Source organism: Neopelma chrysocephalum, unplaced genomic scaffold, assembly GCF_003984885.1.
Source record: "Neopelma chrysocephalum unplaced genomic scaffold, ASM398488v2 Primary Assembly neopelma1_84, whole genome shotgun sequence".
Taxonomy (NCBI): Eukaryota; Metazoa; Chordata; class Aves; order Passeriformes; family Pipridae; genus Neopelma; species Neopelma chrysocephalum.
In genome coordinates this window covers 5,271,921-5,295,268 of record NW_020897746.1, presented here as the reverse complement: position 1 = coordinate 5,295,268, position 23,348 = coordinate 5,271,921, and the positions used below count along the sequence as shown (strand labels likewise).

Below are 23,348 nucleotides of genomic sequence, written 5' to 3'. Positions count from 1 at the left end.
GTTTTTATTGGTACAGATCGATTCTGGTCTTAAATGATAGACTTATGAAGCTCAAAAAAAATGCCTCCTATGTTTGATGTCAGCCTTTACAACTACAGAGAAAGACACAGAAACAAGGGATTCAGACAGACAGTTGTAGATTTTATAAAGCAAATCCAATCCTCTACACTGTGCTCTGCCACAGAGAGAAACCTGCCTGTTGCTGACGGTTTTCTCACAGACTTCTGACATGATATTATGCATTTACAGTGCAGGAAATGTTCCGAGGTACAGAACGATCTGTTTGCCCCAGTACCATGTGATTTATCAAGCTATAATGAAGGAACTCATCTCATGTATAAACAGTGGGCAGGAAGCACAACAAAATCATCAGCTCAAAGCCACAGAAAAGAACAGGCTACTGCTCTGGCAAGGCAAGGAAAAAGAGCAAAACAGCTTCTCAAAACCCAAGGGGGTTCTTGCCTAGGATTTTTAAGGCAAATAGAAGACAAAATTTGAACTAGTAATAGAGCTAATTTCTGGAGCTAGGAAGCAAATGAGCTGTGGCAAGAAGTGGAACAGCAAAAAGCAGCAGAGAACTAATTACAAATGAAGTGTCTCAGGTTGGAATTGAAGTTAGAGGTTAGAGGGTCAAAGCAACAGTTTTCAGTGGGTAATTTTGTGCCTGTGACTCGGGAATGAAAAGTGCACGTCTACAAGAGAGAAAAATACACACTGAAGGCAGATCAGAACTACTTAAAAGGCAAAAATCTGGTACTCCTATAGACATAGCGAGCACGGGCTGGCTGCAGCTGGGAGGGTGCAGATCCCAGCCCTCCCCTCGGGGGTGCGATGGGAGGGGGCGCTGCCCAGCCCCCGTGTCGGCCCCCTCCGCTCCCCGCCCGGCTGGCCGAGAGCAGCCCCCCCGGCCCCGCTCCGCACCCGCGTTCCCTCCCACCGACGGCGGCGAGGGATGCTCCCACCCGGCGTGTCTGCCGGAGTCAGCTGCTCCTTGATGTCAAAACCTGCTCCGGGCTCGGCGGGGCGGGAGCGGAACGGAGCTCAGCCGAGCCGCAGCCCCCGCTCGCCGGCTGAGGGAGCGCTCCTGTCTCCCGCACCCTGCCCAGCCCGGTGGGGACAGCGCGGGGGGCCCATCCCATCCCACCGCGGACCCGCCCAGGGAACTTGCCAAACTTTCTTTCTCCGTCCCGGGACTCTCTGCCATGGCCCCCGGCAACTCCTCCCGCAACTTCTCCGCGCCGGAGGCTCGGAACGGCTCAGGTGAGAGCGGGGGCTGCGCGGGGCTGGGGGCCGCTGGGTGGAGGCTGAGGCAGGGACCCCCCGCACCCCGCCCGGGCCGCCTTCAGCACCCGGGGGCGGACAGCTCCGGGCGGGACGGGCTGACCCCTCCAGGGGTGCGGGAGCGGCGTCGGACCCATCCCGGCACCGCCGCTGGCCCCGGCGGCTCGGAGCCATCCGCTACCTGTTGGCTGTCAGGGCAGCAGCAACTCCAGCAGCCCTCCGGTCCTGGCTGCTGAGAAGGGACGAACCAGCCCGGCTAGACAGGGAGGGAGCAAAGCACTGAGAACGTGAGATACCGCTGGAGAGGGAAGCAGAGATCTTCACTGGTCTCCCGTTTTCTCCATCCTACCCTGCTCCCAAATCGATTGTTTATGGTCAAGCAAGTCAGTTCTTGATGGTGCAAGTTGAAACTCTTCGAGGGAAGGTGGTTTATATGTGGTTTTTGACTCTCTCTGCACCAGCACATCCTTTAGAGACCAAAAGTGTACCTGAGCTGCTTTGTTCTGAAATGCACTGAAGATGTAGTCTCTGATGTATCTGGGTATGGCTGAGAACAACCATTACCTTAGAGAAAAAAATTTAGCCCAGTCCTCATTCAGTTCACATAGTTCAGTCCCCTTTGGAACTTCCAGAAGGAGTATCGGAGCAGACACAGGTCTACAAATCAATGCCTGAAGTGGCTGTTTCAATAAAGTGTATTCACTAGGATGTGCACAGCAGGACGGGAAATTCAGATTCAATGATATCTCAGGATGAAAGAGGCTTTAGAAAAGAGATAACTTCTGAGTATTTGATAGATGTGCTCTTCTGACTCAAGCCCATCAAACACACATGAGCTACAGCTTCACAGTAGCTTGCAGCTAATAACGCTCGAAGGTCCTGCTTGTACAGCCACCAACAGCAGGACTGTGCTACAGCATTGCACAGACCACTTTTCACAGGAAGCCTTTGGGCTTGCACACATTCTGCTTTAAGGCCAGCTGAGCTCATTCCAAATGTTACAGAATCACCGGGAGCACTGTATTGATTATACTGCAGGAAAAGGACATTTTGTCCCAATTTCCAGCTAACCAAGTGGCATTTGTGTTTCATCAGTCATACAATCCATTCCCACCACATTCATAACAAAGTTTGCAGTTAAATGAGAGGAGACCAGAACTCATAACAGCTACATGCAGAACAGCAGGACCACAGTCAGCACCTTCCAGTTTCTACTCTGCCCTCTTTCAGCATTAAGGTGTGACATCTGTTTGGATGCTCAAGGGATGCACAGGTTGGATGCTGAAGAGTATCAGGTTTCAATAGGGCACTGAAAGCTGTATGTTATCTACTAAAAGCCACATAAAATGGAACACTTCCTTGTATTAATGAGTTACCAGGAGGAACGGGGACCATTTAACCCCCAAAAAACGGTCTGGACAGGCTTTTTTGTATTATCAGCCAAGTTTGTCTTCCACCTTCAGGCTCCTGCCAGTCTTCCTGTGCCTCATTGGCTGCTTTCTGACATCTGCAGAGAGGCTTCCCAATAAAATGGTGCAGCAACTGCTCTCTTGGGTTCTGGCCTTGGCCTCGCTTATGCCTAAGCTGGCTGCTTCCCAATGCCAGAAGGACTGAGCCAGTGGCAACTCATCATGGCCCACTTCTAAAAGCACTGAAATACTACACACAGCTGACACAGCACACACTTTTCCAGCCACAGGCCACCAGTGGGGCCCAAGTTATCTTGCCAGTTCAGACAAACTTCTCTGTCACACCAAAGTAAATGTGGAGAAGGTTGTACTCAAGAATTCCAGAGGTCAAAGTCAGCAAATATCACCTCAAAGAGGCACTGCTTTGGCAAAGACTACACCTACGAGTATCTGTTATTTCACTTAATCTTATTTTCAAGATTTCCTTAGGTCCTGTTGGAGGAACCACTTCTGCTGCTGAGGAGGTGGAATAGTTCAGTGACTGAAAGCATTTCCAATTAACGCACATTGAGTCATCTGCAATTCAATGACATGCAGTCTAAGCTGAGGGGCTGTCATGCATGTCCTTGTGAAAGCCACATAAATAGCTCACACAAAGCCTTTTCCTAGAAAAAAGCCCACCAGGCCCCATGGGAGAGGAGTAATGAGATGAAATGAGATTTGCCTCAGCTGAGAAGGGGGATCTCAGACTCCACCACACAGTGCACATGGAGCCCTGCAGAACAAAGAGCACCACCATCCCTGCCTTTGACACCACCTTCTGTGCCCAGGAGCTTGTGGCTTCAAAATGTGATTTTACACTCAGGCAAGGCAAATGTAAATTTGGTTATTTTGGGCCTTCTGCCCCAAAGAGCAACAGCCAACCATCAGTGCTACGTGTTATCAGGCGAGAATTTTGCCTTGGAAATCCACCTACATCCAGAACTCAGAGACAGCAGTTTTAAGCTTTTTTTCTCCTTGCAGAATTAGGACATTCCCTGTGGAAGGGCCACTCTGAAACATACTCCAAAATCCCTGTCTGGCCACACACTTGGATTTCTTTCTAGGAAAGAAACTAGAGAAAGGGAGAGAGGCAGAGAAGGAAGATGGAAAGGAGAGCCTGTTTTGGCCCAACTCTGACAACAGACTTGGGACTCAGCCAGGGTACAGTCCCAGATCTCACAACACAGACAAGCATTAGCTGTCTGCCTGCACAGTCAGTGAACTCCATGTCTCATCCTATACAATAGATAAACTACCCAACAGATGAGCTGACACTTTCTGACAACAGCTTGAGCATTGACTTTATCCAGATTTTGGCACCCACAGAGAGGCTTTACTTCTCCAATGTGTGAAGCACCAGCTGCCTCATCCTCTCCCCTCAAAAAATGGCTGAAAAACCAGTACTCCCTGGAATAAAAGTTACTGTCGACTCTGTCAGACACTAGTGAGTACAAAGGCATGCCAGCCTGATATAACTCCCCCCAAAAAGGCAGGGAAGTTTCAGAGCAGAACAGAAGAAAGCTGAGGAAAGATGTTTACACACGGTCAGATTTAGGTGGTGTGCTGCATGTACTGAGTGGCACAGAAGGAAGTGTTGAATCCCCAGCTAAGCCTCACCAAATTCTGCAAAGGGTATTAAAAATCATTCCGAGCTACATCTTTAGTAGGGATGGGTCCAGCTGCAGGACAGGGCAAGCACAGAGTTGTAAAGGGGTTGCCTGTGGGTTGCACTCACTGCTTTGGTTTGTTTTGGCAGCAGCAGAGAAGCCAGCACCATACACCAACGTGATCATGCCCAGTCTCTTCAGCATCATCTGCTTCCTGGGCATTGTGGGGAACCTCATTGTCATCTACACTATTGTTAAGAAGAAGAAGCTGAGATGCAAACAGACCGTGCCCGACATTTTCATCTTCAACCTCTCCATTGTGGACCTCCTCTTCCTCTTGGGCATGCCCTTCCTCATCCACCAGCTCCTAGGCAATGGCTCGTGGTACTTTGGAGCTCCCCTGTGCACCATCATCACCGCCCTGGACACAAACAGCCAGATCACCAGCACCAACATCCTCACAGTGATGACACTGGATCGTTACCTGGCGACTGTTTACCCCCTAAAATCTACCTACATCCGGACCCCGGGTGTGGCAGCTCTAGTTATCTGCTTGGTGTGGCTGCTCTCCTTCCTGACCATCATTCCCGTGTGGATGTACGCAGGTCTTATGCCTCTGGAGGATGGGACCGTCCGCTGTGCCCTCTTGCTTCCCAACCCGGAGACTGATATCTACTGGTTCACCCTCTATCAGTTCATGCTGGCATTTGCAGTGCCCTTGGTCATCATCTGTGTGGTGTATTTTAAGATCCTCCAGCACATGGCCACCACCGTGGTCCCACTGCCCCAGAGGAGTCTCCGGGTACGTACGAAGAAGGTGACCCGCATGGCAGTTGCCATCTGTTCCGCCTTTTTTATTTGCTGGGCTCCCTTCTACATCCTCCAGCTGGTTCACCTTGGCATTGACACACCATCCATGGCCTTCTTTTATGCCTACAACTTTGCCATCAGCTTGGGCTACGCCAACAGTTGCCTCAACCCCTTCCTCTACATTGCCCTCAGCGAGACCTTCAAGCGCCAGTTCTTGGTGGCCATCCGCCCTGCAAAAGAGCCCTGTCGCAACAGCAGCTCTGCCAACAACAACAGCATGACAGAGGCCAGTGTGTGTCTGAAACTGGCACCAGAATCCACCCAGCAGACTCAGTTTCTGGAGGAGTTTTCCCCGCGGTCACGGCCGGTGACGGTGGCTGTTCACTAGGGCGCTCTGAAGCGCCCACAGCAGAAAGACTTCAGGTCTGTAGGTGGATGGAGAAGCAGCAGCTTCAGGCAGCTTTTGGAGAAGCATATGGACTACAAATTTCCACCTCCAAGAGCCCCCAGCCTATAAGATGCTGTGTACTGCTGCTTCTTTCGCTGTGCATGGGAGAACTCTGGGCCCCCAAAGAGGATGAATGGAAAAGAGATAAAGGACAAAGAGGATTTCCAAGGGGAATATTCACGGTGGAAGAGTAAAACCCCTATCAACACTGCCCAATGATGCCTCTTGGCCCAACTGGGGTTCCTAAGCAGCTTGTCAATAGAGCTTCTTCATTCAAAACTTGAGCCTTTGAATCACCATGTCATATATTTATAAGAAATCTGCAAACTTTGATGGCTGTGCTGATATCCCAGTAGCACACAGCAGAGAAAGATCTTGGGGCCAGAAATCACACCCAGACTCAGCCTTTCAGTCCAGTTCTGTCTGCCTCCCGTGGGCTTTATTGTCTGGTGAGCAAGACACCTTCAAGAATTGGTTCATTTTGATGCTAATCCTAAATATTTCAAGCAAAATCAAGCAGATAATAATCACGCTGCTTCAAGGGACTGCGAAAAATTCTCAAAACTACTGCTGCTAACACCAGCTTTGTGGCTTTTCATGGCAATGAGCAGATTTTCACAGTGCTAGTTCCTCATGCTGCTCTTGTGCCTCACAGTCTGCATGGCCTTTGGGGAACCCCAGGCAGAGGGTTTTAAACAGGACTAAAAAACACAATGTGAAGAGCTCTGCAGAGCGAGGAGCTGTGAAAGAGCAGCTCAGGGAAAACAGAGTTGCTTATGCAGCTTCCTCAAAATAACAAATGCTTCACACAAAGTTAAGAGAGGGCAAATTAAATGTCTGTGTGTTGTATATGCAGCTTTAACAGTCGGAGGTTAGGAAATAACTTTGCTCATTATAAAGACTAGAGAAAAGACAGCACAGATCAGCTAAAAGCAGGGATTACACCAACAGCCTGTGCCGGGCTCCGCGGGGACGCACATTGTTCAACACTTTGTCAAACATGGAGGAACTGGTTACTGTAGATGGATTAACTATAAAGAATTAAAAACATCAAACAGTTCAAAGGCATTTGTTACCATGCTTATGGTCTCACGGCAGCAGCCACCCATGATATACCCAGAACAGAAATTCAGCCTTACACAGCCACACAGCAAAACCGTGTCACCTGCACAGCATTTTCTAAGCCAGGCAGGCACTTACAGGTGCACCCAATGCACACACATCACACTTGCAGGTGTTTTAAAGTACAGCCAATACTTCAGCCTATACCCCGTAGAGAACACACAGCCGTTCACTCACCTCTGGTGACCAAAGCAGGCAGGTGTGCAACACCAGCAAACTTTTGGCATCATCAGGTGCAGCACATTGCTTTTTGATTCACCGAACGAATCTCAGAACAGAGTCTCTGTCTGTGTATTTTCACCCCAGGTTCTGTCAGCCTGTGCCCTCTGTGGCAGCACATCCACACCATGACCGACGGTACCGCGTCGGTTTTTCGCCCGCCTTTCCCCGGGCAATAAAACCAGACACATCAGGAACTTTCCAGCTTTATGACCTGAAAATCCTTCCCCTTTTTAACTGCCAGGAATTTTCACCTGCTATTTTTCATGGAACTGCTTTGCTCTTTGGTCAGTGCTTTCCCTGAAGGGCTCCAGAGCGAAGGTCGAGGAAGATGTGGGCTGTGCCAGTCAGACCTGCCCTCAGGACAAGAGAAACTATTGTGTTACCTTTCTCCCATGAGGAAGTGAAGGGAAGAACTGGCACACTTTGCTGGGAAAGGAGGTGATAAATACTGGGTGGGTTTTTTTCCTCTAATACCAGTCATAAGGAAAGTATGAGTGAAGTGAAAACAGACTGAATTACCGGGGATCTCAGAAGGCAGCACGTTGAAGATATTATCTTATTCACACAGTAAAGATGTTTATGGCTGAACTGGTCTGTTCCCATCTGAAGTGAGTCAGTCTGACCTGGTACAGCCAAGCCACATGCTAAAAACCACAGGGGCACCATGGGCTAACCAGGAAGGGAGGCCAGCACCTGGTGCAGCATTAAAAAGGGGTGTTGAGGGGTAAACCTTTTCCAGATCTCATCACTCTGAAGTCAACACACAGTACACGGGCACTTTTCCAAGCTGAAGTCCTTTTAGATATCATCTATGTGAGGTAGAAAGCTGTGCTAGAGAGACCTGGTCCCAACACCAGGGACAAGGCTTCCCATTTAGCCAGTGCCCCACTAGAGACACCTGCCCCTTCCTACCACCCTGCAAAGGCTCACAGTTTACATCCCCTCATGTTCCTCCTGCCTGTCCCCAAGGTGTTTCCTAGTCCAAACATCTAAATACTGGCTGTGGGGTCCCTCCCTTTCCCTGTACATCCATAAAAACACATCTCAGGGAGACATGTGGATGATGTTGGGAAGAGAGGTACAGACAGCAAACTGGCAAAGAACACAGCCAGCATACAGCTTTTTGTCGGCTTCCCAAAATCACCCCAAAGCACAGGGCAAGAGCCTGTCTTTTGAAGGCAAACCTTTTGATCAAACACCTGCAGAAGTGTCACCCTACCTAGGGGTAAGGTAAGGCCTTCCAGTAGCTAAACAGTCTCTGTGCACCTTGGTGTGACCTGCTCCAAACATCCTACCCCTTCTCCAAATTTTTCAGAGCTGGCTTTGTTTAAGTCTGAGTGTCCATCAACGTTCTGGTTTGTGTTCAGCTTTACCTCTTTGTCTCTCTGCAATTTGTATTTATTATGTGACCCCCGTCTCAGTGCCTTGGTTACCAATGGCAGACCCTGAATAAAAGGCATGGCTAAGTAGGGAAGGACACAGCTACTCACACAGGAATAGGCAGCCCCAAGTGCTGCAAGGTCCATCTGAGAGGCACTGTGAGAAGGGCAGGGAGATGGGGCAGTGCATTTAACAGCAATCCTGCTTCCCCTACACAGCCCATTGTCTCTCTTGTTCAAACCCAGCTAAATAACGTCCCAAAACAAAGGGTGACAGAAAAAACTATTCCATCTAGTTGTTCAGATCAGCAGCCACTAAGCTCCATGAGACGGATATCCCTCACTCTCTCTGCCAGCTCTTATCCCGTATGTTCACGAGCTTCCTTGTCAGACAGCGGGGAGACAGATGGGTTCACTCTCCACCCCCTCCTCTTCCCCTCCTTGTCCTCAGAGGTGTGACTGAAGCCACATGTCACAGCTCTGCTCCTGATAAACTCCCACAAAGGGGCAGATGGTCCAGTTACTTTTACTCCTACTTTCCCAGCCTGTGGCAGAGCCTGCCTTGGCTGGTCATGTCAGGATTCAGTCCCCAGCTCACCCTTCTCGGTTACCTCTTTTCCATTATCCACATCCCTGTGTCCACACAGGCAAATTAAACTCCTGCCTTCCCCCCAGTCACAGCTCTGCCAAGCCAGCTCTAACAGCAAGCTGGAGCTGAGGTCCCCAGAGCCCAGCTGGGCAGTGAGCTGGTGACATCCTTCCCAGGACACCTTTCTCCACCTGAAGTCTCTGCACAGCTAAACCCGCCTGGGAGAACACTGCAGCTGTGATGGAGCACAAACGCTGGAGGCTGCAGGGTGGGGAGGAGGGAAAGGTGGGGTGACTCACTGGCCCCTGGGACACAGCCAGAACCTGACTAATCCTGTTTCCTCAACCCTCCTGGGCTGCTAATTGGACGCATTTCATTCAACAGACTCGGAGGAGCCACGTGGCAGGTACGGATACGCTCCCAGCCCACTCGCTTCTCCTGAGTCCTCCTGCCGGATGCAGGGACCACACAGCAGTGCCCTCCCCGCTCATCTCCCATTAGCAAAGCCACACAGACAAATCCCCTCCACTCCCTCCATCACTGCTGGGGGAGGGGGCAGCACACAGGAAGGACACCAGCAGCGGAGAAGTAAAGGGGGAAGAATGTCTCGTCTAGAGCCCCAAATTCCCAGTGGAGGGGCTCCTCCAGCAGATGGGGATCCTTCAGAGTCTCCAGAAAATGGATTTTGAAGCTGGATTTACAGGGCAGTATTTGAACAGGGAACTCACTGCACCACTGGAGGGAAAACCTTTGCTAAGCGATGTAGACCAGGGCTGAGGGAGGGCATGGGAGAGGGTGCCAGCTCTTAGAGCCTCTGTGCCCTATCCATATCCCATTTGGGAAGCAGCTCCTATTATCATATAGGATAGAATAATAATTTCTCTCACAGCATCTTTCTACCAATACAGGTGTGTTGGCTGTGGGAATCACCACTCCTGACCTCCCAGTCTGGCTCACGGGAGAGCAGGAGCACTGGCTTCTCCTGAAGGGTGGAGTTGGGCTTCAACAACTGCAAAGTTAAACTTGAGAAGTGGCTCATTTCAGTGTGAGGCATGATAGGGCACTTAGGGGTGCTTTCATAGGCACTTCTGAACGTGATGAGGGCAAGCATGTTAGAAAAGCCATCAGGGTTGTCACCTCAGTACCTTTCACCATCTCTAAATACTGCTGGAGTAAGGTTCACATCCCATGGGGTCCATGCTTACATGAAGCCCTCCTTCACTCCTCCAAAGCCAAGTCACTACATCAGCCTTGCCCTCCCCAAGCACAGCAGCTGAACAGCACAAGCACCACTGAAGGCTCAAGGCCCTGTCCTACAGGCCCACACAGGGTTAGTCCTCTGGAAATGAGAGCCAGGTTCTGCCCATCACACCAGGGTGAGTCCGAGTTCACACCACAGTGGTGAGTGGGTTTTTAGAACACCAGGGAGCAGACTCTACCCCAGGTACAGACTGCATCATCATCCAGCACTGCATGAGAACAGGAGATCCACAGGGTCTGACTCCACAGAAGTGCCTCTGGGGCAATGATTTTTCCGAGCTTCAGTTAAACAGTGACATGCTCGAGTTTTGGTTTAAGCTTTAAACATTATTTCTTCCACTTAAAACTAAGTTAACAGATGAGTCAGCCTTTCCCTCCAACCTGTGCTCTTCTGTCCCCTGCAGGTTTCCACTTGCAGGGTAGGCAGCCTGAGAGTCAGTGACATCATTTTAATTATTCTGGTGTTTAGTTACTATTAAGCTGCCTTTGCTAAGTCTGAAAGAGCTCTTACAATTATCTTCCTACACATGCTGCTGGAAGCGCAGCTTGGCAACACCAAGCTGCCATGCCCTGCTCCACCAGTCACTTCAGAGGAGAGGGCAGAGCTCTCCTGAAACAGCCACAGCAAGGATTATTCCTGCTTTATCCAGGAGCAGGAATTCTCACACCCACATCCCGCTCCAGGATGCTGTCCTCTTCCTTTTCTCCCATGGGGCTTGACCACAGAAAGCCAAGCACTAACATTTTGGCATAGAGGGATAGGAATAAGTGCAGTGATGAAAACAGTGAGTGAAGTTATCACTGATGAGAGCTTCTAAAAGCTTGTATTGACTTATTCCCTTAAGAACTTGGTTCTTGGAGGTGGCACCTTCTCCAGAAGCCAGGCCCCTCCCACCAAGAAATTTAAACAGGTTGTGAAAGGAGCAGACTGTTCACATCAGGCTCTGTCCTCCTTCCTGCCTGCTCATAAAATAAGACTTTGGATATCATCTTACACAAAGCATTTTGGGGATTTAATTCCACCCCCCCAATTCTTTTTTTTTTTAAAGGTCATTACAACCTCCTAGACTCCAACTTAGACACCTTCAAGTGCTCTGAACATGTACATTTGTCATGTTTTCAACACAGAAACTACTTGAGAAAAAAAAGAAAATAGTAAAATGTCACCTCTTGGTGTGAGAACAAGTTGCCTGTCCTTTGCTATCATTCAAATCCAGATACTTTTCCTCAGCCAAACGCTGCCACTGAAGAAAGCACACAAACATTTCCTCCCAGGCTGAGACAGGCAGTGCCAAGCCACGGCCCTCAGTCAGTGCTGGGGGGCTCAGGTCTAAGAACAAACACTGGCAGCTCAATGAGAAGGGGCTCATTTGCTGGAATTAATATTCAGCCTTTCTGCAGCATGGGAAACATCGATTGTTCAGCGAGAAATAAATCATGTGTCTTTCTTGGGGGGGATTTTAATGAGACCTCCCCCTTCTTTTTCTGACACTCTCAGACTCAGGGTAAAAAAGAAAAAAGCAAAACAACATTCCAGCATCTCCCCATCAACCCTGAACCGTAGTAGCCCAATCAGGCTAATTAGGATGTCTCCTGTGTGCTCAGGGAGGCTTTACCCAGCAAATCCAGCCCCCTGTTCATTATATTGCTGCAGCACAGCTAATTACTCCTGGCTTGAGAGAGAAGGGGAGCAGACCAGCTTTGTATGCAGTTGGGAAAAGGGCTGTGCTGAGTACAGTCAGGTCCTGCCTTTCCCTCCGGCCCTACTAGATCTCCTGGTGCTCTGAAAGGATGGAGGAAGAGGCTGAACTGGGTGGTTACTTCTTAGAAGAACCATAATAAGGACTGACACACCCTGGACACCCCTTTACTTGTCTTCAAACTCACCCTCACACCTGGGACAACAGTTATTCAGGGAATCTGGCCTGAACAGCCAAACACCAAACCAACCCTCTGAAGGGGTGTGGGCATCCCTTCCAAAATGGGATGGCACCCTACACATTGCACAGGTGCATCCAGGAGGTTAATGCTCATGGGGCAATGGCAGCACTGCACACTCCAGGCCACACAAGGAAATGGGCCCAGCAGCTCAGGCAGCCTCAGACCCCTTTTACTGCTTGGCCAGAGGAGGAAATCCAGAGCTTGCTCTCACTCACACCACTGCTTCCTCCAAAATTAATGGCATGGGGTTAGAGAAAAGCCAAGCAAAACAAGGTCTGAGTCATGCCAAAAGCTTCTCCTGTGGCTGCCCAAGAGCAGAGTTTGACATCTCAGGGCTCTAATTTCACCATCAAAAGGAACTGCTAAGAAGGAAAGCTGGCATGTTGCTGTCCTCTACTTCCCAGAGCCTAAAAATTTCAAATGTTTTACAAGAATTAATGACCCTAAGAGACAGGAAAATAACGAAGGCCATGGCAAGTGTAGGCTGTCATCTCAGACAAAATCTACAGTTCTGCTGAGAAAAGCAACTGCTTATCTTGACTGTACTTTAGTACAGGAAAGGAAACCAGGAGAGAGTAGTGGGTGGTTCAAGAAAAGACAAAGTCACCAGAAACACTTGCCTGCAGCATCACAAGTGACAGACCAAAGCTGCAGCTCTGAGGAGCTGCCACCATCAGGGACCAGGCAGACCAGCTGAGCCTTCGTGTATTAAAGACAGGACATAACCTCCATTTCTCTAATCCCCTCAAATCACCTCATTGTCCTAATTCTTTAAAATATGCTTATTTCAAAAGCTGCAAAGATCTCAGATACATCCCATGGGCTGGGGGAGATGGCACAGCAGTGGGAGTGTTGCTTCAGATGGGTACGAGACAGGGTAAGTGACACGCAGCTGATTTACAGAATTGCTCCCAGAAAACACTCTTGCAGCAGTAACAAGCTGGGATACATTAGATCTGTCAGCTGTGTTTTCCAGGAGTGTTTAATCTCTTCTTTAAAGAGGAACCATCAATACTAATGAACTGCAGTTGTGACAGCTCAGTGCAGAAGCCCAAACCTTAAATTCTGTATCCGTGTTCCTGTGTTAAAGAGACTCAAATAACACTGCTGGAGCTCTGGGTCTTCACAGGAATTCTTCAACCCTTTGGCTACTATCTCAGATGTTACAAGTGTGATGGAAGGCCTCAAAGACAACAGACAGTTTACAAAGTTACTACCCAAGCAGCAGGTCATATTGCAGAACATTTTCCAGCAGCAATCTCTGGAGAAATGAGATTTATCAACAGGAACCCTCCGTCGCAGCTCCTGTGGATCAGTTGAACAAAGATATCTCACCAACACTCAGAGTCACACACAAGAAAAACATCCACATCATGTTTCTCCCCTTGCAAGAAGCTGTTGGGTGATGTCCATCAACTCATTTGCAAAGGAAGCTTTGAAGATTTTGAAATCTTCATTTTGAAAGAAGTGACAATCACAGCTGGAGAAAAACTGCTTTATCTCACCCTCCCATCAAATAGAACGGGCTAATTTCTGAGGATATCAACCAAGTTTGAAGCAAATTCCACAGTTCCTTTAGTCTGCTCCTTCATCACCTCGATGATGAGCTAGGAAAGGGCTGTACTACCCAAACTGGGTTTGACCTGTAAACCCTGCACAGAGAGAGGGGTTCTGACAGTGGTGAGGGGACAGGAGCTGGGACCTGGTTATGTAAACTGGACAAAGTGGGCAGTTTTCATCAAATAACTAGAAGCAAGACATCTTTAATGATGTCTCAGTGACTAAGGGGGATGATACAGGCAGTGGGAGGGTCAGAAATGCAAGGAAGCTCTAAGGACTTGGCAAAGAGATCAGTCAGCACTGTTTGTGCTGGGAGTGGAAATAGTCAGGAGAAACCAACAGCATCACTGGGGAGATTGTTTTAAGCTCCAGAAGGAGCAATGGGCACTGGAGACCAAGAGTCAGACAATTTCAGCACTGAGGGAAGAGTAGCCAAAGGGAAACAATCTTGTTTTTTTATGAAAGAATTTATGAGGTTTGTTCTTTTTAAATATACCACCTCCAGAAGTTAGTTCCTGCTACTTTCTCCTATGGAGGAAAATAAAGAAAAAAAAAATCAAGGCTGATTCCAATTATTTCAAGCACACTTTGAGAATTGTTGAGCTAATTAAAACCAGAGGCAAGTTTTACCAAAATCTGTTGCAGTCTTATTTGCCTTGTTAGTAGTTCTGTCAGGACAGTTGATTCTGGCTGCTTATAATACTTCTGCTCAACTAGCACAGGGGTTTCAGCACCTGTCCAGGCTCCCCTCCCTGGGCACACCCAGGCCAAGCTGCTGCCAAAACACCCCATACAGCAAAATAAACCCAACGAAGCACAAAGCAGCCTCCGGTGTCAGGAAGGGGATGCTGGCAACACATGCATCAAACAGAGCAGTGGAAGGTCCTTCCCGAGCCTGTAAGAGCTCCTGGTCTGCAAGTTTCCATCTCCATTTTCTCCCCAACAGACAAAAATCTTTTAACTGGTCAGAGCAAACTCGGTGAGACTGTACAAAAGTTGGGATGATTTTCAGTCCCAGACTTAGGAAGGGTCTCTGCCCTTGTACACATCTACCTAAAAACAACTGCCAGGCTTTTTTGGGCTGAGCCTGAGCCCATTCCAGCAGCCTGCTGAGCAGATCCACACCCAAGAAAGGGGCAGCTGCACCCCCTGAGCATCCATCACCGGCACACATCTGGCTGTGCCTCCGGCTTCGCACAGGTTTGTTTCCGTAACCATCTTTCAGGGTCAGACTGGGACATTTTTTCCATCAGAGCTTCCTTTTCTTCTGGGGATTTATTATTGATGTTACTATGGTTCCCATCTTCAGCTTCAAAGTAAGCAGGACTGCAGTGTGCAAATTGAGGGAATTTTCCAATTGCAAACTCGCAGCACAAAGGGACTCTGGCTCTTTTCATATGGTATTGTTATTTATCACTTTTGTGTGGAGGGACAAGTTCTCATGTGCTACAGAGCCCTCAAATCATCAGCACTTAAAACACACCAGTCAATAAACCTTTTTTAATTTAAAAGCTGAATGAATTTCAGCTGAATGAAGGACTTGCACAGCTTTTGCCCCTGATGCAACATCAGTTTTAAAAATCAACTCCCAAATTTGATTTTCTATGAAGTCAGAAACAGACTTCAGCCCATACTGGTGTACAGTAACAGATCCAGAATGGAGGAAATCGATACCTTTTGAATGGATTTGCCTGCAGCTGCGCTCACACCTTTATTTACTTCCTACAAAATTCTGGGTGAATTTACTCTGCTTGGATAAGCTGGAGCCGGAGCTTATTCTTCTAGGTGTGTGTGTAAGAACCGTTCACGCACGGCTGAGTCAATATAAGAGGAGGATTAAACATTGTGTTTTATTATGAGCACAACTGTGCACACGCAGGCCCGTCACACACTGGCGTGGAGCACTTAACAAACCCCAAACGCACGGCAAACTGCTCTAAATGCAGTGATTATTCACATAGTCACAGATAGGGCGCCCGCACAGGGGAGGCAGATCTGAATAGCTACAGCACAATTATAACCCTGCCATTATGCTGGATAATTTCCTCACAGACATGCCAGACTCCCCCAGCACACAACACAGCCTTCGAGCCAAAGATCCATAAGCCAATTTACATGGAAAATTAGGAGGTGTCAGAAGACGCAGAACTAGACAGGTCTCAAGGATATTAATTCCTGCTGCCTTAGCCTTGAGCTTTCAACATATCATTAATTTAAGATCGTTGATGTTAGACTGTCATCAATGCTGTGAAAAGAGGGAGTACTTCACTTAGGCAGTTCCTGTGCTGGGTGAAGATAAACCAGCTGAAGACCAGCCTGCATGTGCAGATCAAAGCCCTTCCAGCCCAGACCACGGCTCACTCCCAGCTCTGCCCTGTCAGCTGGGCTCACCCTGACCCACGGCACCTCTGCATCACAGACCCCACCTGTGTGCAGCAGGATGACAAATAACATTAAGCTACTTCCACAAAGAGCTGCTCAATTCAAAGTTTACCCAGCACCATCCTCTCCCTGTTTTTTACTTCCTCTCAAGCTCCCTGAGCAAGGCTGAAGGCACCCAGGGCTGGGATGGCTTTGCTCTGGAGCACACCTCCCTCCCTCCCAGCACTGTTAATCAGTTTGATACAGGGGGGTGTAGAGGACACCCAGCACCCCACTGGTCTAGTTTACAAATCTGTGATACACCTGCAAGTAATTTGCTCTGGGACAATGAAGTAGCAGTCAATTAATTTGCAGCTGGATGCAGTTACATCAATAACAGCGTGGATAAGGGATGCAAAGTAGTAGTGCCAGCGAAGAGCAAATTAACCCTCCATTTATGCAGAGCAGCACGCAGCAATGAGCTGTATCAGTGAGTCATTACAGGAGAGACCAGAGCTTCTGGTGGATGTGTTACCCAGAAGCTGGGGCTTCACACAAAGCCAGGGCAGAACAGGCCATTCCCATCAGGTTTAGCACAGCTGTGAGACGCTGGGGTTTGGTCACGCTGCTTCCCGTAAGCCTCCAGCCCACAGGTGAGGTGCTCCCCAGCCTGGCTCTGCATCCCCAGCCAGTGACATCCTCTGTGCATCCACACAGCAAGCAAGGGCTCTTCTTCCCTGCCTGGGAGGCAGCTCAGCCATGCACTCACCTCACAGTGCCAAGTGTCTCCTGCCCTGCCCAACACAGCAGCCTCTGCACATTTGTTGGCTTTAATACAGACACCTGGGGTTTGTGTTTTTCCTCCTCTCCTTTCCCCAAGCAGCAAAGGCTGGAAGCCCAGAGGATCATTATGAGTTACTGATGTGTCTGACACAGCAGCTGGATCTCCAGTTCTGGCCTTTGGGGCACAATTGCAGTATCAATACCTGGCTTGCTCCAGTTAATGCCTGCAGTGCTGCAGATTCCAAGAATTCAGGAACATCAGACTTGACACCATCTATAACCCAATAACCTGGGCAACATGCTTCCTCCTCAAAGCTCTCCCCCCACAGCACAGGAAACCAGCCTTTCAGGGGCTACGAGGAAATGTCAGCAAGCTCTCAGCTCTCCAAATCGCTGGAAGGAGCCACTGAGATCTCTCCCACTCCCTTACCACCCTATAACCAAGTCATTTTGGGCTCTTTTCCTTGACTATTCATGGGACTTTAACCCTGTGGCAATTTGACTCTGCCAAAACAGGGTCAGCAGCAGTGAAGTGTGTGCTGGGCATGACAAATCTCTCCCCAGGATCACATATAATTTCCTCCACCTCGAGAAGGAAGCTGCCTCTGAAGAACAGAGCAGCAGCAGCTAAAAATCAAACCAGACAGCTAGACTGGGACTGGGAACACATGGCCATGCACACTGCTGCTGTAGGCACTGCTGCTCCAAATGCCTTCACAACTGAATTCACACCCACCTTGTTAATAAGACCTTTTGAGACAGGCCATGAAATTACATTAAATTAAATACCAAGACAGACTACCACAATGGAGACTCTTCCTCCCAGGAGCCTGAATGTATTTTAACTCAAAATTAAGAGGATAGGTGAGGGGAAATGTTGTATTTTCCCATTAACATTTCTCCACTTCCCAGACAAAACACCAAGCAACAGCTCCAGAAATTAATTTCTCCTGTGAGTTGGAGTGGTGGAGGAGAAGCAGCCTGGCAGCACTGCTGCAGACCAAGGAAGAGGAAAACAGCCTCAGCAGCTCTTTCAGTCTTCCAGCTGAAATAAAGGCCCTATGCAGCTGCATCTTCTCATCCAATTTTAATCCTGCATGAAGGCAGCAAGCTCTGGTCTCTCTGTAGACACCCCAAATTCTGGGGTGTCCAGCCTGTCAAACCAGCTGTCCCTGCAGCAAGGCACTTCATCCTCCCAAATCTCTACTTCAACCTGCAGCTTTTCCAAGAGACTTAAATTCATTTAAAGCCACAATTAAGGCTCAACCTTTCATATTCTTTATCCTTAAAGAGCTGCGAAACCAGAAAGTCCTTCACATCTGAGCAGGATCAGGTCATCCTACATTAAAGATTGGGCAGAGCTGCATTTGTGCAGAGGTTAAAGCTAAGGATTAATTAGCACATGCTGAACCCAACCCAACCCAGCCCAGCCCAGCCCCTGGTTTGCTGAGCAGCCTCACAAGTAGGATGTTGCACATCTTTCAGCAGCAAGCACCTGCTGAGACCTTTGTGGAAGGACATCCTTGACCTCAAGTGGTTTAAAGTTCAGATCAGTTCTCTCCAACTGGGGGGCAACGCTTCCCTCCAGCCAGAAGACTCATGACTCAGCTGTGAATCACCAATCAGCCTCTTGATTGCATCCACTCGCACCAAACCTCGCACATGAACAATTAGATGTTCTGCTGTGCTGGCAGCCTGCTGGGCCCACAGCCCCTCCACTCACCACCTGGGTTGAAGGGGCAGAAGTATTTTTAGTGCAGCCAGTGTTTTTTGAACAAGAAATGGCACTTTTCTCCTGATTTACTGGCTGTGGTTGCAGGGTGGCTGCACGTAGCCTCAGCCAGAGGTGACGAGAAGGAGTGGTGAGGAGCAAAGTCCGAAGGGATTTATCATCAGAGCAGCAAGGCTTGGAGGAGCTTTAGCCTCTGAGTTGTCAGAGCAATGCACAACTTCAGAGATGCCTTTAGCAGCCAAGGTCAGCCCAGGCCCATTTTGCATCCTCCAGAAGGGATCCTGCTCTGGCTGTGACCTGAGAGACAGCTGCTCACAACAGCTCGCTTTACTCAGATCGAGCTGGAGACTGTCACTTCTGCCTGTGGAGAACTAAAGTGGCAAAAAAGCAAAACCAAGAGGTTTTGGATAAGGAAAAAGCCAGCAGTGCTTTCCCCAGCAGCTGTGCAGGCAGACAGTGGCTCACCATGCTGCAGACACCCCTTTGAGGGATCACAGAGCCTCTGCCCCCTTGGAGTGGCAATTCTCCAGCACAGGCATCTCACTAACAGCAGGGTGGGACTGATTTCTGGGGGTCTTCAGTCTCTGGCACTGTGGTAGACAAATTGTTCCCAGACTGGCAGGCAAAACTATCCAGTTTTCCAAGCGCACTGGGGATGAAGGTAACAGCAGAGAGGCAGTGAAGGACTGCCAGCACTGGGTAAGAGTATCCTTTATCCTAAAAGGTGAGCTACATCCTAGAGAAGTAACAGCAATATTTCACTTGGACACCATGGGGGTAAAAAGGGCTCATCCAAAGCAAAGATTCCTGAGCTCACTTTGCAAGAATTAATTCACTACATTGCCCTCCAGAAAGCGATACTAACTAAACCCTGTCAGTCACACAGTAAACAATTCCAGCTTTGTAGGTTGATCAAGAGCAGTTTTGTGAGCAGATGACATATGAGATGGAGCATGTTTTAGTTATTTTTGTTAAGTGCAAGATATCATTTGGCTTCCAGGACAAAGGCATTTTTATTTCAAGAGACAGATAAGCAGTTTCCAGAGTTCATTACTCTCACAAGCTTTTCTGACAGCAAACATAGCCAGTGTCTATTCAAAATGGGAAAGAAATTCCCTGTATGAGACAGGAAGAAGACATTCAAGGACCTTCTCAGCTTTAAATTGAGGCACTTCAGCAGGCAGGGGCCACTTGCAGAGCATCTTTACACTTGAGCAGCTCAACATCTCAGTGAATTGGGAAACTTACACTTTAAGTATCATTTAATGGGCTACAGTAGCTAAAAAGCTTGTTCACATCCAACTTGGGAGGATTTATCCCATTCCACTTGTGAGGAAAAGAGATCAGCCTCCACTCACACACAGACAAAGCGAGTTCCCCAAACCTTGTCCCACCATCCATGTCAGAAACCTGACTTGGTCCCATCCTCCCAGAGAGACGTCCCCACCACAGAGCAGGATCTTGGGCTCACAGTCACCCCTGCACTGGTCACAGCAGCTCACCTGGCTTAGGATGTCCATTCTCCATGGACACACACTCTGACTCAGCCTGACTGTGGTGGGAAGCTGGGCAGAGTGAGCTCCAGTGTCCTTTTTGTTTGGAATTAAATCTCCTCATCCAGCAAAGTTACAGGCAAAGCTTATGATTTCCCAGCATAAGACAAGGGATCAAATGGAATGAGGCAGGAGATTAGGAGAGATGCTAGTGCCATCTCCTCCCAGGCATTCAAGAGGCCTCCAGATGCCTCCAGGAGGGGAGCAGGTCCTTGGGTGTGGACCCTGTCCCCTCCTGAGCTGTCAGGGCTCTCTGCACTCACACACCCAGCAAAAGGGTCAATGTCCTGGCAGGTAAATTTGCCATCACGTGGACCCACAGCCCAGCACCCTCCCTGAGCACAGGCTGACACAAACACAGCAGGAGCCACACAATACCTTTGCAGTCTTCAAAAACACCAAACTAATCAGCAAAATCTCTTTGCTTTAATCATGTGTACTGGAGGCCAGAGGAGCACAGAGGTATCTCATTAAAACTGACCCATCTGCCCTGGAAAATTCATCTCATCCCCCTTGGCGGGGGAGGCGCAGGGAGAGAGTGTGATACAAAAGGAAGAGGGATGAGCTCTCTGCTTTGTTCCTGCTCGGCACCAAGGCTTCAACTCCATCATAGGAGACCTCAGTCTCATCTGCACACAGGCAAACCTCAAAGAGAACAAACTATTTAAATGGACCAGCTTTTATTTCCAAAGAGGAGATGAATTCCTATTTGTTTTCAGGATTGCAATTTTCTCCCCGCGCTGCAGAGGATAGGAACAAACAAGCAGGGAATGAAAGGGATTAATGAATGAATGGGTGGGAGCTGGGCTTCCAGCTGCAGGAGGAAGGGGGGAATGCCAGGGGAGTTAACCAGTATGGCCAGTGTTTAGCATCACAGACACCAAGGGCTCCTGGGACCCCCTGTTCAAATGCGGATGAATTAACAAGCATCTCTGAAAGGATTCACTTAAGGGGAAATCAAACCAAGGGAGAGGTAGGAAGGGTTTAAAGTTTAGATCAACCACATATGGCATAGGAAGGGCTGTTTTTGCAGAAATGCTGAACTTCTGACACCACCCAGTTTCCAGCAGCTTTTGTCCTCCTTGAGTGATGGACCCACATGACAGTAGTTTCCTCACAGAGTCTTAAAGGATACAGAAAATTAAAAAGGCATTTGGTATTTACTAAGGTATTTATACCAAGCATTGCTCATTTAAGACCTATTGACTCTCCCAGCTGGATCAGGAAGATGCAGCCCTGTGGAAGCTGCAAAACAAGCAAAAATTAAATCTTCTTTTTCCCTTATTCTCAAGCTATTTTAAATCAAGTCCAACATCAGGGGATTAGAGGCAAAGTTTGGGATTAGGGTTAGTTTTCAGCCTGGTGAGTGAGCTGCCCTGATTCACATGGCAGTTGGTTTCTGCTGCTGATGGCTCCCAATAAATCGAATCACACACCCTTTGCCCTCAGTGCTCCAAGATTAATCCTTGCTTTGGCTCCCTAGTGCTTGGGAATGATGGGACACATTAAAAAACACATTAAAGCCACCATGTTTTGTTTTGGGAGGAGAAGCAAGAGACACTGCCCTCTTAATCTAAAGAGTTAGCAGTTACCTATCACACCACTATAATGTATGGCTTAATTTAAAAGCAAGCTCAATTTGCAGATTAATTATTATAGCCTGTGACTGGTTGAGCTTGCAATAAATCACCTGGGTGAGAAATTGCAGAGCAATTACCTGATTGTACACTGAGCACGTAAATGTTGGTAAAGAGGTGTCACCTAATGGAGACTGATGTTGGGGAGCTGCAGGTTCCAGCCAGCAGAAGAAAGTCACAGTGCAAAGCAGGTCAGGGGAGTGGGTGGCAAACAAGGACAGAGACCAAAATGCTTAGCACCATTCAAATCAGCCTCCAGGGACAACATGCAAAACTAGTGCAGGATTTTCAGGGACCAGCAAATTATGGTGGAAGCTGCTGGAATTTCCCACAGTAATGCTGGGACAGCAGATTTGAGAGATGAGCCACCCTTCAGGACAGGCCCAGCCTCACTAGTGAGAGGCGACACGGACAGATCTCAGGAGACTGACCTTCAAACAACAGTGAGGTTGCAGCAAATGATGCTCTCTGGGTGCCACAAGTCTGGATTTCAGAAGCATCACATCTCACCACAGACAACCCAGTCCTGCAAAGCTGTTCCCTTGCAGCATCCTTTGGATGTAGCAGATCTCACTGACCTGCTGACCCCGGGCCCGGGGCAGGATATGTGCCCCTGGGACCTTGGAGCACAGGAGCAAGAGATTCCCCAGCTGAGTCCCACCCCTGGCCAGGGAACAGCTGGGGTCTCTCATGAATGTTAACACCCAGTGCACCTCCCACCCTCACCAGGGAAGGTCTGAACCAGCCTGTTTCCACCACAGTGGCTGCCTCCCGTGCCTCCTTTTTCATAGCAGATCCAGAGCATTAACAGGCAAGTTTCTGTCCTCAGTGTAATTCTCACAAACCCATGCAGAAACTCTGCCTGCTTTGGGCTGGCTGCAGCTTCATTGCTCAGCAGTGCCAGGCTTTGGTTCTGTTTGGGACCCCCCTTTTGAGGAACCAAATTTTCAGCTTAATTTTTAAAGAATCCTAGTCCAAAGCCAAGACTAGAAGCAGCTTTAGAATAGCAAACCCAAGTGAGTTACCCTCTCTCAGCCTGGACAAACTGGAAACAAGGCAAGTTTAGAAGTCATTTTTTCATGTAGCAGGGCTCAAGCCTTGGAAAGAAGTTTGTCACCCTCAGAGCCCACCTGTGTCCAGGTGACCTCTCCCCCTCCACAGCACCAGCACTTTCACCCTGCAACACATAACCTTGGCAGCCCAAGCACTCACTGCCAGCTCAGCACCAGCACTGCTGGGAGAGGCAGAGGGAGGGAAAACATCCCTCCACCTTGGAGGTGACCCCAAAATGTGCAAGTGGTATTGCCAAGCTCCTGCAGAGATGAAGGAAGCTGGGAGATAGAGCACCTCAGTCCATCAGTGTTAACAGCTCTCACAGCCTCCTAGGTGAGATTCAATTTGCCAAAGAGGCTGGGATTTATTACATGGAACAAATGCAAACACTGTTGGATGGAATCTGTGAACACTACAACATCATAAACACTCATCCAGGGCTCAATTTAAGTCAAGTAGCCAAACCAGGCTGCAATCTGCATCCAGGGCCAGGGTCTTGATTAGAGCCAGCAGATGTGGATCCTTCCCCAGTTCACAGCCCCCTCCTTCACCACCAGCT

The 23,348-nt window shown here is 48.8% G+C and overlaps 1 protein-coding gene across 2 annotated transcripts; it reads left to right on the top strand.

Annotated features, from left to right (window-relative positions):
* Nucleotides 1-1,202: 1,202 nt before the first annotated feature.
* Nucleotides 1,203-5,649, top strand: LOC113971590 (melanin-concentrating hormone receptor 1-like). Of its 2 annotated transcripts, none has more exons than XM_027691679.1 (2): nucleotides 1,203-1,260; nucleotides 4,489-5,649. In XM_027691679.1, exons 1-2 carry the CDS (start codon nucleotides 1,203-1,205, stop codon nucleotides 5,535-5,537), a joined length of 1,107 nt encoding a protein of 368 aa, XP_027547480.1. In that variant the 3' UTR covers nucleotides 5,538-5,649. The 2 variants fall into 2 exon arrangements, with proteins under 2 accessions (XP_027547480.1, XP_027547479.1); XM_027691678.1 differs by having other exon boundaries at nucleotides 1,244-1,260; nucleotides 4,492-5,649.
* Nucleotides 5,650-23,348: the final 17,699 nt, after the last annotated feature.

Coding starts and splice junctions, on each gene's coding strand:
- LOC113971590 (XM_027691679.1), top strand. CDS start 1,203: ATGGCCCCCGGCAACTCCTCCCGCAACTTCTCCGCGCCGGAGGCTCGG. Junction 1,261..4,488: donor GGAGGCTCGGAACGGCTCAG/GTGAGAGCGGGG, acceptor TTGTTTTGGCAG/CAGCAGAGAAGCCAGCACCA.